This window comes from Plectropomus leopardus, chromosome 14 (genome assembly GCF_008729295.1).
Source record: "Plectropomus leopardus isolate mb chromosome 14, YSFRI_Pleo_2.0, whole genome shotgun sequence".
NCBI lineage: Eukaryota > Metazoa > Chordata > Actinopteri > Perciformes > Serranidae > Plectropomus > Plectropomus leopardus.
Genome location: NC_056476.1, coordinates 18945184 through 18959640, shown reverse-complemented (window position 1 = coordinate 18959640; position 14457 = coordinate 18945184). Strand labels below are relative to the sequence as shown.

Sequence of the window (14457 nt, the reverse complement as noted above, 5' to 3'; positions counted from 1 at the left end):
AAGGCAATGAGCAACTTGGCAATAAATATTCCACACACTGCAAGAAATAACTAGATTCAGAGAATAATTATTTAGAAGCTATAGAAAAATGTCAAGGGAAAAATATCTCGGGAAACAAGAATAAAAAGCAACTAAAAAAATGATATTTATAATTAGCAAAATAACATCTAAAATGCTATTACACAATTCATATAATTTTTAAAGAACTTTTTAAAAGTCTTGTTCACCTTGTCTTGTTTTTTTAAACTTACTGTTTTTTAAACTTTTAAACTTTTTTCTGTTTTTGTCTTTGCTAATTTTGGGTAATTTTTTGATTTTTTTTTTTTAAATCAATTTCTTGAAATTGTTTGGGTCACTTCTTCTTTTGTTGCTCATTACCTTCTTCCTATGCTTTTGAAATAAATGAAGAAAATTTGCTCAGGTTTCAAAGGGTTAAACTGTAAAAATGGTGTCAAACAGAGGCAGGCAGGTCATAACTATTGCATCTTTTTTCCAAAGCATTACAAAGATGATCATATACATCTACAGTCTTTCCACGTCCACGAAATGCTCAAGCTTTTATTGGCTATGTTGACTCCTCGGTTCTTTGTTTCCTCAACTTCAGCTCGCAGTTAATCTTGCAAAATGAAAAAAGCAGTTGTGGGGAAAGTTCTTTCTTTCTTTGAATTTCGGATGTTTATCAAATCCGGCATCCATTTAGTCCAAGGTCAATGCTATAATTACTATGACGGAGTGAGTAAATTGGTGAGAGGTTTGACAGTGAGGCACGAGCTGATTTATGAGTGGCTGATTTCTTATGACATTCCTTCTTTTACAAAAGGCATTTATTATCTCCCCGCGCTGTCTCTGAGGTCAATTGGCGAGACGAATAAAACAAGAGGAATCAAGTGTGCCCTCTGAAATAGGTCGCTTTCTTAGTTTGCAGAGGCCCGTCATGTAAATGAAATAAATAACACAAAAAAAAGAAGAAAAAAAAGAGAAATGACTGAGAAAATAATGTGGAAAATATATCTGCATATCAAATTGCCTGGGGTTACTGAATAAAAAAGATCAGTCCACGAAATCCCTTTAAGGCAAATGGATATCTGGTGAATACTTAATCCCATGTAATACATTCACTGCACAGTTTCCTGGTCCTCTTCAATGTGTGTGACGGGGATTTGATTGTGTTCTGTGTTGGATGCGATTGTGTGTGCTTTTTTATGTCTGTATGTGCATGTAGGGAAACGAGTTTGGACGTCTCAGCGTTACTGTTGGAGGTTTAGTGCCGGGCCCTCGGGGTGAAGGGCAGAGGGGTGTCGGGTGATCTTTGAGGAAGCAGGAAAAGCCAGCAGTCTGTCTCAGTTTCCTCTCTCCACAGACTCTGGGATCTCTGGGATGCATTTGTGTGGCTCTGAGGACGCCACAAAGCCCGGCGAACAGGTGCACTTGTACGAGCCCTCTGTGTTGGTGCACTGCCCGTTTTGACACAAGGGCACCTTGTCACTGATGTCCTCGCACTCGTTTATGTCTGTGTGAAGAAGAGACATGACGAGTTAGTCAGCTGGGAGATTTCACAGCTGAAACAGCTGCCTGCGCCACATCTGCTGCCGAGTGGCCTTATGGGTTTATGGGGATACTGGAATGATAAAATCATTCATACTTTTGAGTTCACCTTTTCTCTTCTTTATTTCTATATCGTCTTTAGTTCTTACTTTATTTCTGTCTTTCTTTCCGTCTTTCGTCCTTTCTCTCAGTCTTTTTTCTGTCATTCAGTCTTTGTTTCTTTTTTCTTTCTTTCGTCCCTTCTTTCTGACTGCCTTTTTTCATCCTTTCTGTCTGTCTGTTTTTTTCTTGCATCCTTAGTTTCTGTCTATTTTGCTATTTTGTCCTTTCTTTCATCCATCTTTCTCTCTCTTTATTTGTTTTTTCCATTCTCTGTTTTTCTTCTTTTAAAGTCAGCAAAATAAACTTTGCAACCCACATGTTACGCTAACATAACAGAAAAGTCCTTAGTTTAGAAGAAAAATGTAAATTTGAACATTATTATCCTAGAGCTGCAATGATATGAAATACGATGATTTGCTGCCTGTCTGCTTCTTACGTCACAGTAAATGGTATATTTTGGAGAACTGGACTGTTAGTTTAACAAAAAAAGATGTGATTTGATGAGACAGTTAACCTCGAAATAACCCAGCAGATTCATTGTTAATGTAAATAAATGTTAGTGCCCCCCCCTATACAATTCCATGAAAAGCAGGCAAACTCCATGTGCTGATGAAGATCATGTGATCAAAAGCTTCACAACAGCCACTAAATGGACCTGGAGCTGAGACTGAACGTTATGCAATCTTGTTGAGCAACAAACAAAACTGTTCAGATCCAACAGATCTGTCCAGATCTTAGATCTTCAAGGTTTTCATTCAACACCAATGCTATGTTGCATAATATATCAGCTTGTATATCTTTAATCAAACATGCCATCATGTTGCGTGACGGCTGGATGGGATCTGAACTTGGAATTCCCAGCAATCTCGAGCACTGAACTGTTCAGAACGATGGTAAAATTAACAACGCACTGGATTATGTTTCCCTTTGGCCTTCGAGTGATTTTTCTTTCCCCCATTTTCAGCACTGGAGGTCTGATTGTCATTTCACTGCAGGTCATCTCAAATGACCCTCCTTCTGTTTATGTCATGTTCAGCTGGGGAAATGCTAGCGGTGATATTTATAAAAGGAGGCATGGCACGAGTTGCACAGCTCCCACGTGTTTCCACAGGGTTGGAATTCGATCACTCTTCTTGGGAAAACGTCTGGCCTTGGAGCTGATAAGCTTGTACGTGGACAGAATATTGTAATCATAGCATTTCATTACAACAAGACAGTCTCACTTTCTTACAAAGCAAACAAAGTACACTTAAAAGATATAATATCTCGTGTAATACACAGAATGGCTGAGATTCAAGGCCGCCTACTCTTGGCAGTGTGTGACTGGGGAATTTCCGACCAAAGGGTAACATACGGTGGTTTTGAGAAGTACACTGCTTTCATTAGTTTCCCATAAAACATAACTTAATGCAAGGTTGTTAAATTTAAAGCTTCTCCTTGAGCTTGATGATATACCGCATGAAGGGTTACCTCACTGAAATGAGTCCAAGATCTGGCTCCAGAAGGCTTAAACCTGTAGGGAGGACTCGCTGCGGTTTGATTTGGAGATTCAACACCACATTTTGAAACGAGATTAAAAGTGATTGATTCCCTATTGATTCTAGGACGTCCCTGAACATTTTCACTTGGCACACAGAGTGTTATTGTGGGTGGTCTGTTGAGAGAGACATCAAAGACGCTGAGGAAAGAACCCACCTATACAGGCCATCTTGCTTAGGTCAAGTTCGTAACCGTCGAAGCAGTCGCAGGTGTAACCCTCTCGCACACGAACGCAGCGGCCGTTTTCACACCCGTTTAGGATTCCACACTCCTCCGCTCTGAGACCCTCAAAGCCATCGTAGCGCTCTAAATAGACACAGAAATATGGAAGAAAACATGTAAAATGCTACAATATGTTCCCTAGCTAAGAGCTAACTTTGTCTGCTGTTTGCTGCTAGTAGATAGCAGGTAGTGTATAGTGAGATTTTAGAGCTTTTTCAGTAAAAAACAGCTTCTGCTGAAAATTAACCAAAACATTAAAGTTGCGGGCCGGACAACTAAACGTTAACTAAATCAAAGCTCAGTAAAGCAGATATGGGAGATACATCTCTGAAAGTTCAATTGCTATAGAGGATGAAAAAATAACTGTGTAAATAAATACAGGAATAAATAAATAAATGTATAAATCAGTACAGGAAAAAATAAATCAATATGTAATTGATATTTCATCCTCTATACATCTCCTCAAATGACCCCTTTAACATTGTTCTCACATTATCATTTCATATGTTGTTATTATAAAAATACTTAAGTGTAGCCACTTAAAGTTCGACATAAAATACATAGTCTTGCTTAAATAAACATTTGAATGCAACATTGTACTTTAAATTTTGGAATTTTTACCATTGCATTCCAGCATATAGAATACTGTATATTACACACAATGCTCCAACCTACAAACAAACTGAGGGTTTAAACCTCAGCATGCATATACACACCAGCATAGGGATCCACTGGTCGTGGCTGCTGTTCCTGTGGTCGTGAAATGGGAACACGGGAAGGTGGCTGTGGAATGCTGTAATCACTGAAGAGAGGGATGCTTTCAGGAATGTCAAAGGCTCCTGCAGGGTTGCCATAATTGTCCCAGTACGGGGGAACAAAAGGCTCCACGGTATCCTCTGGCCCCTCAAGACCGTACTCATATCCCGGCCGCTCTCGCAGACTGTCTGTTCCTCCTCTCCGAGGCAGGTTGCACATCAATGCGTAGTCATCTGAAGAGTTATATATCGGGTGATAATATGAGTGATGTGTTGATATAAAGACATTATGTATTAAACAGTGTAAATATGTGCATCCTGTTTCTCACTAGAGTCTCTCCGGGGGCAGAGGGCACACTGTCCACTCCAGGCCATGCCGTACAGGCAGCAGCATTCAGTGTATGTGGTTCTGCGTCCCTGCAGGGGTTCTGAACACATGTTGTCCCCCTCCAGACGCTGCCAGCAAATATCCATGTGCATATCGTGCTCAGTCTCTAGAGTTTCTGGGACAAAGAATGAGGAAGGAGAACAAATATCAAAATACAGCTTTTAATATCACCTAAATTGCATAATGGGGAAGTGAAAAGATATGGTGTAATAGGGTGACCATCCACAGTGAAACACTTGAACAGGCTGACAGATACAAATAAGTTATTATAGACAATAAACTCAGCTTTGCATTGATCACTTGATTGATCAACCTTTTAGCCATAATGGATTTTTAAGTTCTGCTCTTTGCTAGGCACTACCTGATGACATTTAAGCTGAAAAATGTTGTCACACCTTCTGTGGTGTTGACGCCAATGCAGCGCCGCCGGGAGCTGTCCAGGACTAATGGAGGACTGCAGAAACAGTTGAAAGACCCGGCCGTGTTCACACACACTCCGTTCTCACAGGCGGTTCCAAATCCACATTCATCATAATCTAAAAACACATAAACAAATAGATAGAAAGTAAAACATAAAGAATGTATCACTCAAAAAGTGGTTGAATTTATTAAGGTGCAACAGACAGCATTTTTATCATTGATGAAAATTCATAAAATTGTAATACATTTGCTATTAATATGGTTGTTATTATTCTGCAGCCTTTGAAGATCTTTACAATATATTTTTGATAATATTCCACTGGATAAGATTTCCTTTATACAATGGTGAATTGCTGGAGTTGTACACTGTTGAAGGATGCTGTATGGATGGAGTGCAAAATCAGAATATTGGCTGAAAATAAAGAGGCTAATGGGAAATGTGCTTTTTTATTAGAGCAGTCAAACCACTGGTATAAGATGTAGATGACTAACTACCTTGGATATGGTTTCATTGTATAAAATACCTATGACATCCTCATTTATCTGTTCTCATTATATGGATGTTTTCAAATGTTAAAAAAAAAAAGAAAATAAAAGATGCCATTTCTTACCCACACACTCAAGCCGGATGTTGTCATAGTAGAAGCCAGATCGACAATAGCAGGTATAGGTAGAGAAGAGATTTGAACACTGTCCGTTTTTACAAATGTCTGATCCAAACATCTCGCACTCATTTGCATCTGAGGGGAGAGAGATATTCACACCTTGGTGTTACATAAGAGAGGAAAGTAACCACAGCCTCGTAAATGTGGCAAGGGATTATGTCTGTCCCTCTGCCTTTAAAAGTTTATGCAGGTGAAAGTATAATGGGCTACGGGTATTGCACCTCTCTGCACCAGCGTTTTGTGTGAAGGGGAGCTATAAAAGCTCAGGGATATCAATAAAATAATTTAGTGTTTATGTGAGAGAGAGTACCTATGTATGGACGCTGTTCTCCCAGATTTTGTGAAGAGGAAACAGCCAGAGGTAATAATCCACTGCCATGAGGACACAACTGGTTATAGTCATCTGGAAGATACAAATTGGATTCATTAGTGAAAGAGAAGATGACAAACATAACATGCACTGAATAATCTAACTCCACTTTCTTCTAATAGTGTCAAAGCAGATTATTCGCCTGTTGTTGTACCTCTTCCGGGGACGGGACAGGCGTGGATCTCGCAGTTGTCCCCCCAGCCGGCCCCCACCGTGCAGCAGCACTCCTGCTTGGTGGTGTTACGAGACAGGACGTTGTCGCAGAAGTTGGCGTCGTTCAGGTTATAGTAACACTCCTTCCTCTCAACAGCGGAGGGAGTGGATGGAGGGACTCGAGGAGCAGGTGTGGGGTTAATATCTGCTGGAGATGAAGAAAGGAAGCATTTAATTAGGACAGGGAGGTTAGAGGTCATAGTTTGCTACATCAAAGCACCTGTAAGGGTGGCGGAGAGTTTTGTAAATAAGAAGAGCAAACTGATACAAAAGCTTGAACAAAAATCTCCTTATTGAGGTTGAATCTCCCAGTGCATAAAGGCCCTATCTACACCTGGTATTAAAATGCATCCTCAGTAATCAGATCGCAAGTGAACACCTCTAAGTACAGGTATTAATGCATCAATCGCCTCCTCAACAGGTCTTGAGATCCAGTAACTGAGACCACATTTGGAGATGGTTTGGGTCACATATGGCCACATTCTTTCAGCAGTGTGTATGCTCATGTGTCCTTGGCCACACTAAGGACCACCTACTCAGCTGATGTCCTTAATTTTCTGACGCCTCACCAGATAAGATGTGAATGGAAAGACTTAGAAACTTCCACTTGTAACCAGATAAAATTTGCTAGCATTTCAACACCTTTGGTTCCCTCGTCTCAGTGTCGATGAGTTTTTTGAATGAGCTTTTGGTTAGAAGCCTGAAATAATGTCTATGTTTAACACAAGCTTTAGAGACTTTCACATTTTGTTCTACAACATAAAATATGTCAGGAAATACCCCACTTGAAAACTTAAAAGCTTTTATGTGTCTTAAAAAAGGTGGTTGCTAACAAGAGACTAAATGAGACTACAGAACGTCATCATGCTGAACCGCGCTCACGTTAGCTTTTTTTTGGCATTGCATTTTGTCTTAAAAAATCCTTAAAGTGGTGTATATTTTTGAGGATTATCTTGCTGAACAAAACGTGTTAGTATCATAAACGTTTGTTTACCACAGAGTTTATTTTCTGCAATGATCCAAAATCCAATGGAATAATCCCATAGGCTTTTTGACAAGAGAACCAGGGCAATGTTAGCTTCAATTGGCCTACAGAAAAACATCATCCCTGGAGCACAGGTGTAAAAGGGTCAAATCTACAGTAGACTGTAATTTCAGAGGTACATCATCACACAGTAACAGTGTCAAGTGGCCTCCGCTCCCCATCCGTCAGAGTGTGTCCATATGCCTCCAGCAGGTAGTGCATTACCCTCGCCTGCCACTGCTGAGCCTGCTCATTTGTCCAAAGGCATGGGCTCAGGCATCTCACCCTTAAGCTGCAGGCTTAGCCAAATGGAAACACTGGCATGTGAGTCAACACACCATTCACTCTCACATGATTGATTAACACACGTCAAAAGCAAACAGCGGAATGTGGCAAAAAGGTACACAAAGGCATAGCTGGGGTTTAGTGCCCAGGCAGAAGAAAAAACATCCCCGCTCAGGGCGCGCCGCTTAATAATGTAAATACGCCCAATTTGTGTACACATACGCCTATCAAGCAGGAGATGTGATGGTGTTTCCATGACTCAAAAGCCTTTTTCTGTTATCCTAAAATGGCATTAAGTTGCATATCTGTAACCTCTGCACCTCAGATTATTTTAGCACGGAAGAGAGCAATATGTCTTTAGCACTAATTGCCAACAGCTACACCTTATCCCTGTTTGTCTTGGTGAGGAAATGGGTTTACAGTGCCTAGGCCCTTAGGGTATTTACTTGGCTCTACTGAAGGAGTTACTTCATCATTCGTTCGAGGGATTAGGCTAAAACAAATTTTCGAAGGCAATCCACCCAACCATAACCCTAGCCTGTAAAACAAATGGAAACAGCCAGGTCAAGAGATGCTGAGTAAGTCATGTCCACCTCGTCACCCTTGTTTGGATAATGAGAGACGGCTCATTAAATCAGGGAAAACTCCGTCTCCCAATGATGGGATGGAGAATTAAGTCCCGTGGGTCAGTGTGAGTGCTAGTCCTGCTCCATTACCCAGGGAGCGGCACTGGCTGGTGATGGGATCAAATTCCTCATTGTCGTTGGGGCAGATGCACAGGAAGCTGCCATCGAAGTTCTCACACAGGACCTCCCCGCACAGCGCCAAGCTCATCTCGCACTCGTTCACGTCTGAGAAAGACAGGAGAGGAGGGCGTGAGGTCAGTAAAGGATCGGGCACGTACGCACAGGCATATGGTCAACAAGGTTGTGGCGAGGTCACATGAAAAAATCTTTATCATTTTGTTATTGGGAGAGTAATTCATATCAGACAGCAAATAATTCACTGAGCTGCATTACAGATACAAACATTTCCGTAGTGATTGATTCTTGAGCTTCTTCTTTTGACACTCTATATTTGTGCACTGAATCATACTCCACGAAAAGGACACATTGTTTAGTTCATCGAAAATCAGTTCATGTCTCTATAGAGACAGAGTGCTATTCTTTGTACTCTGAAAACCATGCCCACCAGAAGGGAAAACATTTGGAGCCAAAATATGTAAACAAGAGCTGAAATGCTAAAAGAATGTCTGTAACTATCCTAAAATATTAGATTTCAGCATGTCAAAGGATTATCTTAGCATCCTTTTTCTACCAGATAGAGAAAGTTACATATGCTGAGTCTATCACAGTGTCCCCGCTTCTAACCTCGCGTATCTTGGCAAAATGGTCCAGCTGAACGGGCAGAAGTAAAATACTTTACAACTGCTATCACATCACCAAGTAAAATCATGATTTAATCTAACAAAGATCAAAACCAGACCTTGCATAGTTTAATTAACTTCAAACTCTACAGTTTTAATGGACAAATAAACCAAATGCCTACTGCATGTTGTCAGAATCCCACAGTTTTCTTATTCTTCCTCCCGATGCCTCGCTTCTGTATCCACTATTTTCCTCTTAAAAGCTCAGTTTTCTGGCTTGCACCTTATAAACCTTAGTTCTTAGCTCTTTACCCTGTTCGTAGTGCATCCCATCACACAGCTGCTTTAAGGCATTTTTTTCTGTTGTTTGCTAGCAGATGGAAATGATAAGGAGGCACCTTAAATACAAAGTTAGGAAAGGAATGAATTGTTTTCCCCTCTGGTGTGGGTGGGACTTAATTGTGCTCTGTGTCTTTATACCAAATGCTGAAAGTCGTTTAATAAAAGTGAACAAACAGTATTTGCAGTCGCACACAATAATTAAAAGATAAGCCTGGTGTTATTTTCTGCACCTTCAATAAATCCCACGAGAAGACCAAAACAAACAATGTGTTAGTCCACTTCTCAGTCCTTTTCCAACCCCCCTAATCTACCAGCTGCTCTCAGCCATAAGCCTTTTGGTTCCATATAAAGATGTAAAAATTTTAAAATGACATACATGACAAGAAAAGTAATGCCTGCACACTTACTCCATGCCACACAAGTTTAAGTGTGAGTAAGTGTGCAGGTGGTACTTTTCTCCTCATGTACTCTGTTTTTTGATAGCACCCACGTGATGTGTGAAAACTACCCTCTATCTATTTTTAAAAATGGGTAAAAATATATACTTTCATTTTTAAACATTTTAATTTCCTCAAACAGCTGTAGTTTTTAGTAAGTGCTGGGTACTATTTTCAGTCGTGTGTTTAGACACATTTGGTGCTCAAGTGCAATGCAGCTCTATGGCACAGAGGAAAGAGTTACATCAGGTTTTGGCCACACAGGCAATACTTCTTCATATGATTAATTCATTGTTGATTTTGGTATTTTCATAGGATTGTTAAAAAGATAAAGTATCCCAACACTTATCATTTCAGCAGTAACATATGATTAATATTTGTTAAGGAGAAGTTACAGACCGACACATTTGCTCATGTCTCCTGGCGGGTTGGTGTAGCCTTGGTCACACTGGCAGCGGAAGGAGCCGTCTGTGTTCTCGCAGTAGCCGTGGTTCCCACAGATGGTTTCATTGACACACTCATCAATATCTGCAAGGCCAGCGAGCATGGAAGAGGTGAGCACAACATTAATATTTACAACGTCACTCCTCGCAATAGACTGTCAAACTGCCTCTGTAAACACTGCGCCGCTTTTCCAAAACAAACATCACTACCATTGTTGTGACCTTACAATAACAACAGAAATCCCTGCCATAATAACATGCCAGAAACGCTGCACAGATTAGACAATTCATTAAAAGGGCTTTCAAACTTTGATGTTTGTAAATCAGTTTAGGTAGACTCCCTCTCTGCACCAACACAGTGAAATTGAGTGGATCTGGAAAACTGCAAGCGAATGTGCTCTGGTTGTTAATAGAGTGAGAAGTGACACTTAGGCCACTGGGATGTTGGCAAAGTGTAACAGACGGAGGAGTTTACAGCATAAAACTCTGCACTCCCTTTCTGATTTACAGCCTTCAGGTTAATTTTGTAGCTAAATATAATTTGTAGCTTCTTTAAAAAAGAGTGAGGATAGTGAGATACTGGCTACAGTTGCATCTCTGGTAAGCTGGTGACAAAACAGTGAAAAATACGACTGAGCTTCCAATGGACAATATTCAACATAAAAATCAATGCTGCAGGAAGCGAACGTGCCGTCGACTTGACCAGCTGATTTTGCTACAAGGCGACTGACTGTTAAAACAGGTGACCTGCCTTAAGTTCTAAAACCAGCTGCTGGTGATTTAACAAGCTGAGTTGCAGATGACACCATCAGCCGGCCTGAGTCAAGCTCGGACCGTACAGTTCACACTGCTGCAACCTTTCTCTGCAATGTTTTAAAGCGGTTTAGTCTCGTCCCAAATCTTTGGTCTGAACTGGGCTTGTTTTATTAAGAACCCTGTATGGATCAAACATTTATTTTTAAGAGCGCAGGACTGGATTTAATGCCAAACATGTAAGTTAGGAATTGAATATGACAGATGGACGGTAGTTTGTTGTTGCATGGCAGTTAATAATACAACAAGTTGAGTAAATGCGGTTGGAGAGACTACATGCTATGTGTCAGTGTGTGAGAGACAGAGACGTGGACATTGAAGCTGTTAACACTGGACAGTGTTACAGCGTTGATGATTCCCTACGACTCGCTGTGCAAAAGCAACATTTGTTAGCAATTTCTTATTTCTTGGCGTCTTGGGTATAGCAGAGAGGCCAAAGACTGATACTGCCGGAGGGCAAGTCTGATTGTAATTGTTTAAGAAAACAATCAGAGAGTTAAATGATCACACTTTCGCTTGTTCTCTGGTCAGTACGGTTTGCCACTGGTCAATGTTAACCTCATAAATCTGTTTCGGGGTCACATAACCACCATTTATCAGTTTTTCTGACATAATGAACTGTTGGTTTGAATGAGTGTTTACTTGTTCGGAGCACAAATGCCAAAACAAAATGTCCTATTCATCTGTTTCAGTCTTTGGTCTGTAATAGCATCTTTTGACCATAAATTTGTTATCAATTAGTTACACAACTCATGTTAGAACCAACATCTTGTTCTTTTCAGCCAAGAAATAAAAAACAAAGGCGAAACTATTCAGTCAGAGACGAAATTGAGTCACTGCTTGTATAGTTTCTGAAAGTCGTTAAATCGGGAACATTACATTTGACAGTTGATATGAACTGCACTAATGAAATTAGAGGACACACCACTGCGTTTTATCATGAGCATGATTGAATTTTTTTGTAGTCTTAACAATAACAACCCTCCATGACCATTCCATTCAGAGTTTCCATGACTAATAGTAACTCCTCTGGAGCGATCACAAGTTTTAGAAAAACAGGGGGGAAAAATGCAGACAATAAAATCACAACAAATTGAATACTCGTATTACATTTTGATCAGTTCCACTAAACAGTCTCATACTTGTAAAGCTCATTTTGGATAAGGCTGTTCCAAATATCAGTTCGGACAAAAAGTCAAGTCCAGTGGCAGCGTTTAAAACGAGCTGCTTTATGGAGTGCAAAGCGCAGCCATTCACATATTGTCTAAACCCGTTTTATTTAGCCTCCGAACACTCGTAAAGGCTGTATCAACTGAGCAAAGGAAGAAAGTAGGCCAGAAAAACCACAAGCTATTTGATTTGAACAGCGGCTTGGCCAGAGTGCTCTTCCCCTCCAACACAGACAACTACTCTGTCGGGCTTGCTGGGGGACAAGTCCTCTGTCAGTGTTCCTGTCCTGACTTGGCAACTTCTCTAACATGCCTCCAGGGTCAGAGACAGGGGCTCCCACAAGCTAATAAAACTGCAGAGACAAAATTGCCTTTGTCGTTCTGTAAAACCTTCAACAGGAAATGCTGAAAAGGATTGCTAGAATAGACTTGTGGGCTTAAATGGCTGCGAGACGATAGAGGGAGAATGCATGGACACATACTGAAAACCGCCAACCCACTGGATTTGCATTTTTGCAGCTGAGGAGTGAGATGCCAAACTGGTGTAGATGTGGCGAAGCTTTCTGGACACTACAACATATTACAAGTAATTGAAAAATACATTTTGGGGAAGAATGTTCCCACAGTTTAATCAAGAGTATTCTCAGCATAAGGTGAAAAGTATTATATATCAGAGTTTGAGGAACATTTCCTCAAGTGTGAAGAGCTTAAGTGGAGTTTGGAATGTTGGAATGACAGCGGCGGCCAGCTGGGAGGTCTGGGAGGAGGGCGATGAAAGCTCTCCGCTAATATATAAAATAATCAGTGTCTGCAGGCAGATTTTCATTCATGTGTAACATGGAACAAAATCTGTTGCAAACCACATGTTGCGATGATGAGATGCAATCAAAGAATCGTCCGGGGGAGTAATGAGAGCATCGAGACCAAAACAATTTTAATGGCCTTTGTTTTTCTGTGTATCTGACTTGAGCGGCATTACTTGACCAGTAACGTAGATCCAAGCAGAGAGTCTGCTTGCTGATCACTAATGGTTTGTGGGAACAAATGAATAATGCAAAATGAGATAACTCCACCAAGAGCTAGTCTCACACCAGCAGGACGTGGGGTTGCCTTTCTTAGTCTTTCCATGTAATAATCGGTTACGTCAGGACACATGCAGAGCTGTAAATTGCCTGGTGGGAAGATCTGTAGCAGGGGCGAGGGTGAGGAGTTCAGCTGAGGTGGGTGGAGCTGAGGTTAAGAGCGACCCAGCCCAATAGGCACCTATCTTAATGGTCTGACCCCACAGGACCTGCTTCCTGGATCCGGTTGATGCTGCGGTTGGGGGTTAATGGTATGGGTCTCTGTGCCATGTGTTAATCTGGAGCACATGGGGGCAGGCAACAAGAATATAGAAATCAGTGACTGTTGGCTCACCCTCTGCAGCCCACACTTCTCCCATATTCTCTGGGCAACCCCTTGTCTGATTGGACCCACATGCAGAGGTTATTTCACACGCGACTGGGCAAGGATGAGGTGAGGTATTTGTTTTCGGGGAAGCGTGTTTGTGTGCTTTATCTGACGTAACATCTACAACCTGTCTTGGGTTAACTACAGTGACGGTCAAACTGTTGTATCATGTGTGTTCTTCTGAGAAAAAACATCATAGCCCAGCAGCATGATCACACACACATGGTAAAGTCTTTAGATTTCTATAGGTTTAAAGAGGTGGGAGTGTGACCACAGACAATTTCCGCCCATGGGAAAGCCTTATTAAAGACATAAAGGGCATAGCTTGGGGGAATTTATGAGCATGATGGTGAATTAAAGCCTAAAAAACAATGACCTGCGACTCCACACTGCCTTTTTCACATGCCCAAAGGAGCCCTGTGTACTGTGCAGCATCGCGGTAAAACGACAGCCCTCACAGTTACAGCTGACGCTCCGCTGTGGAAAAACCCCTGTTTTCCCCTTTTGTATTATGGCCTCTAAATCTAAATGAGTGCTGCGAGCAGAGCCAAAGACAACCGCTGCCCCTTCGAAGGCCGGTGAGTAAAAATAAAACAACGCCCCTCTCAGAAACGGCAAATTACAGTGTCTGGCCTCTTCTTAAATATTTGATGATTTTTACAAGCAGACAAAAATGCCCCGGAGTAATTGAGCTCCCTCCCTGGACTTTTATTGGGGTGACGGCTGCATCTCCCACAACTTGCAACTGTAAGGTGAAACAAGCCACTATTGTGTGCAGCGCCGGGCTTCTGAGGGCGAGAGGGCTTGGTTCTCAAAGTGGAGCTGTGAGTCAATGCTGAGCTGTGCGAGTGTTTGTTGCGGAGTCGAGTGAAAACACGAAACAGCTCGCGTCACAACATAGCAACGAGGG

The 14457-nt window shown here is 41.4% G+C and overlaps 1 protein-coding gene across 2 annotated transcripts in view; it reads right to left on the bottom strand.

The window, feature by feature from the left end:
- Positions 1–372: 372 nt before the first annotated feature.
- Positions 373–14457, bottom strand: part of LOC121953319 (latent-transforming growth factor beta-binding protein 2-like) — a 104100-nt gene continuing 90015 nt past the window's right edge. The window contains exons 32-41 of one of the 2 annotated variants that reach the window (XM_042500339.1): positions 10073–10201; positions 8245–8379; positions 6161–6367; positions 5947–6039; positions 5583–5711; positions 4947–5087; positions 4493–4666; positions 4125–4397; positions 3343–3492; positions 373–1510 (exon numbers count right to left, since the gene is read on the bottom strand). In XM_042500339.1, the coding sequence (XP_042356273.1) occupies positions 1341–1510; positions 3343–3492; positions 4125–4397; positions 4493–4666; positions 4947–5087; positions 5583–5711; positions 5947–6039; positions 6161–6367; positions 8245–8379; positions 10073–10201 (1601 nt within the window). In that variant the 3' untranslated portion in view covers positions 373–1340. The remainder of the gene's footprint in view (positions 1511–3342; positions 3493–4124; positions 4398–4492; positions 4667–4946; positions 5088–5582; positions 5712–5946; positions 6040–6160; positions 6368–8244; positions 8380–10072; positions 10202–14457) is intronic. The other variant, XM_042500340.1, reaches the window with a different exon arrangement.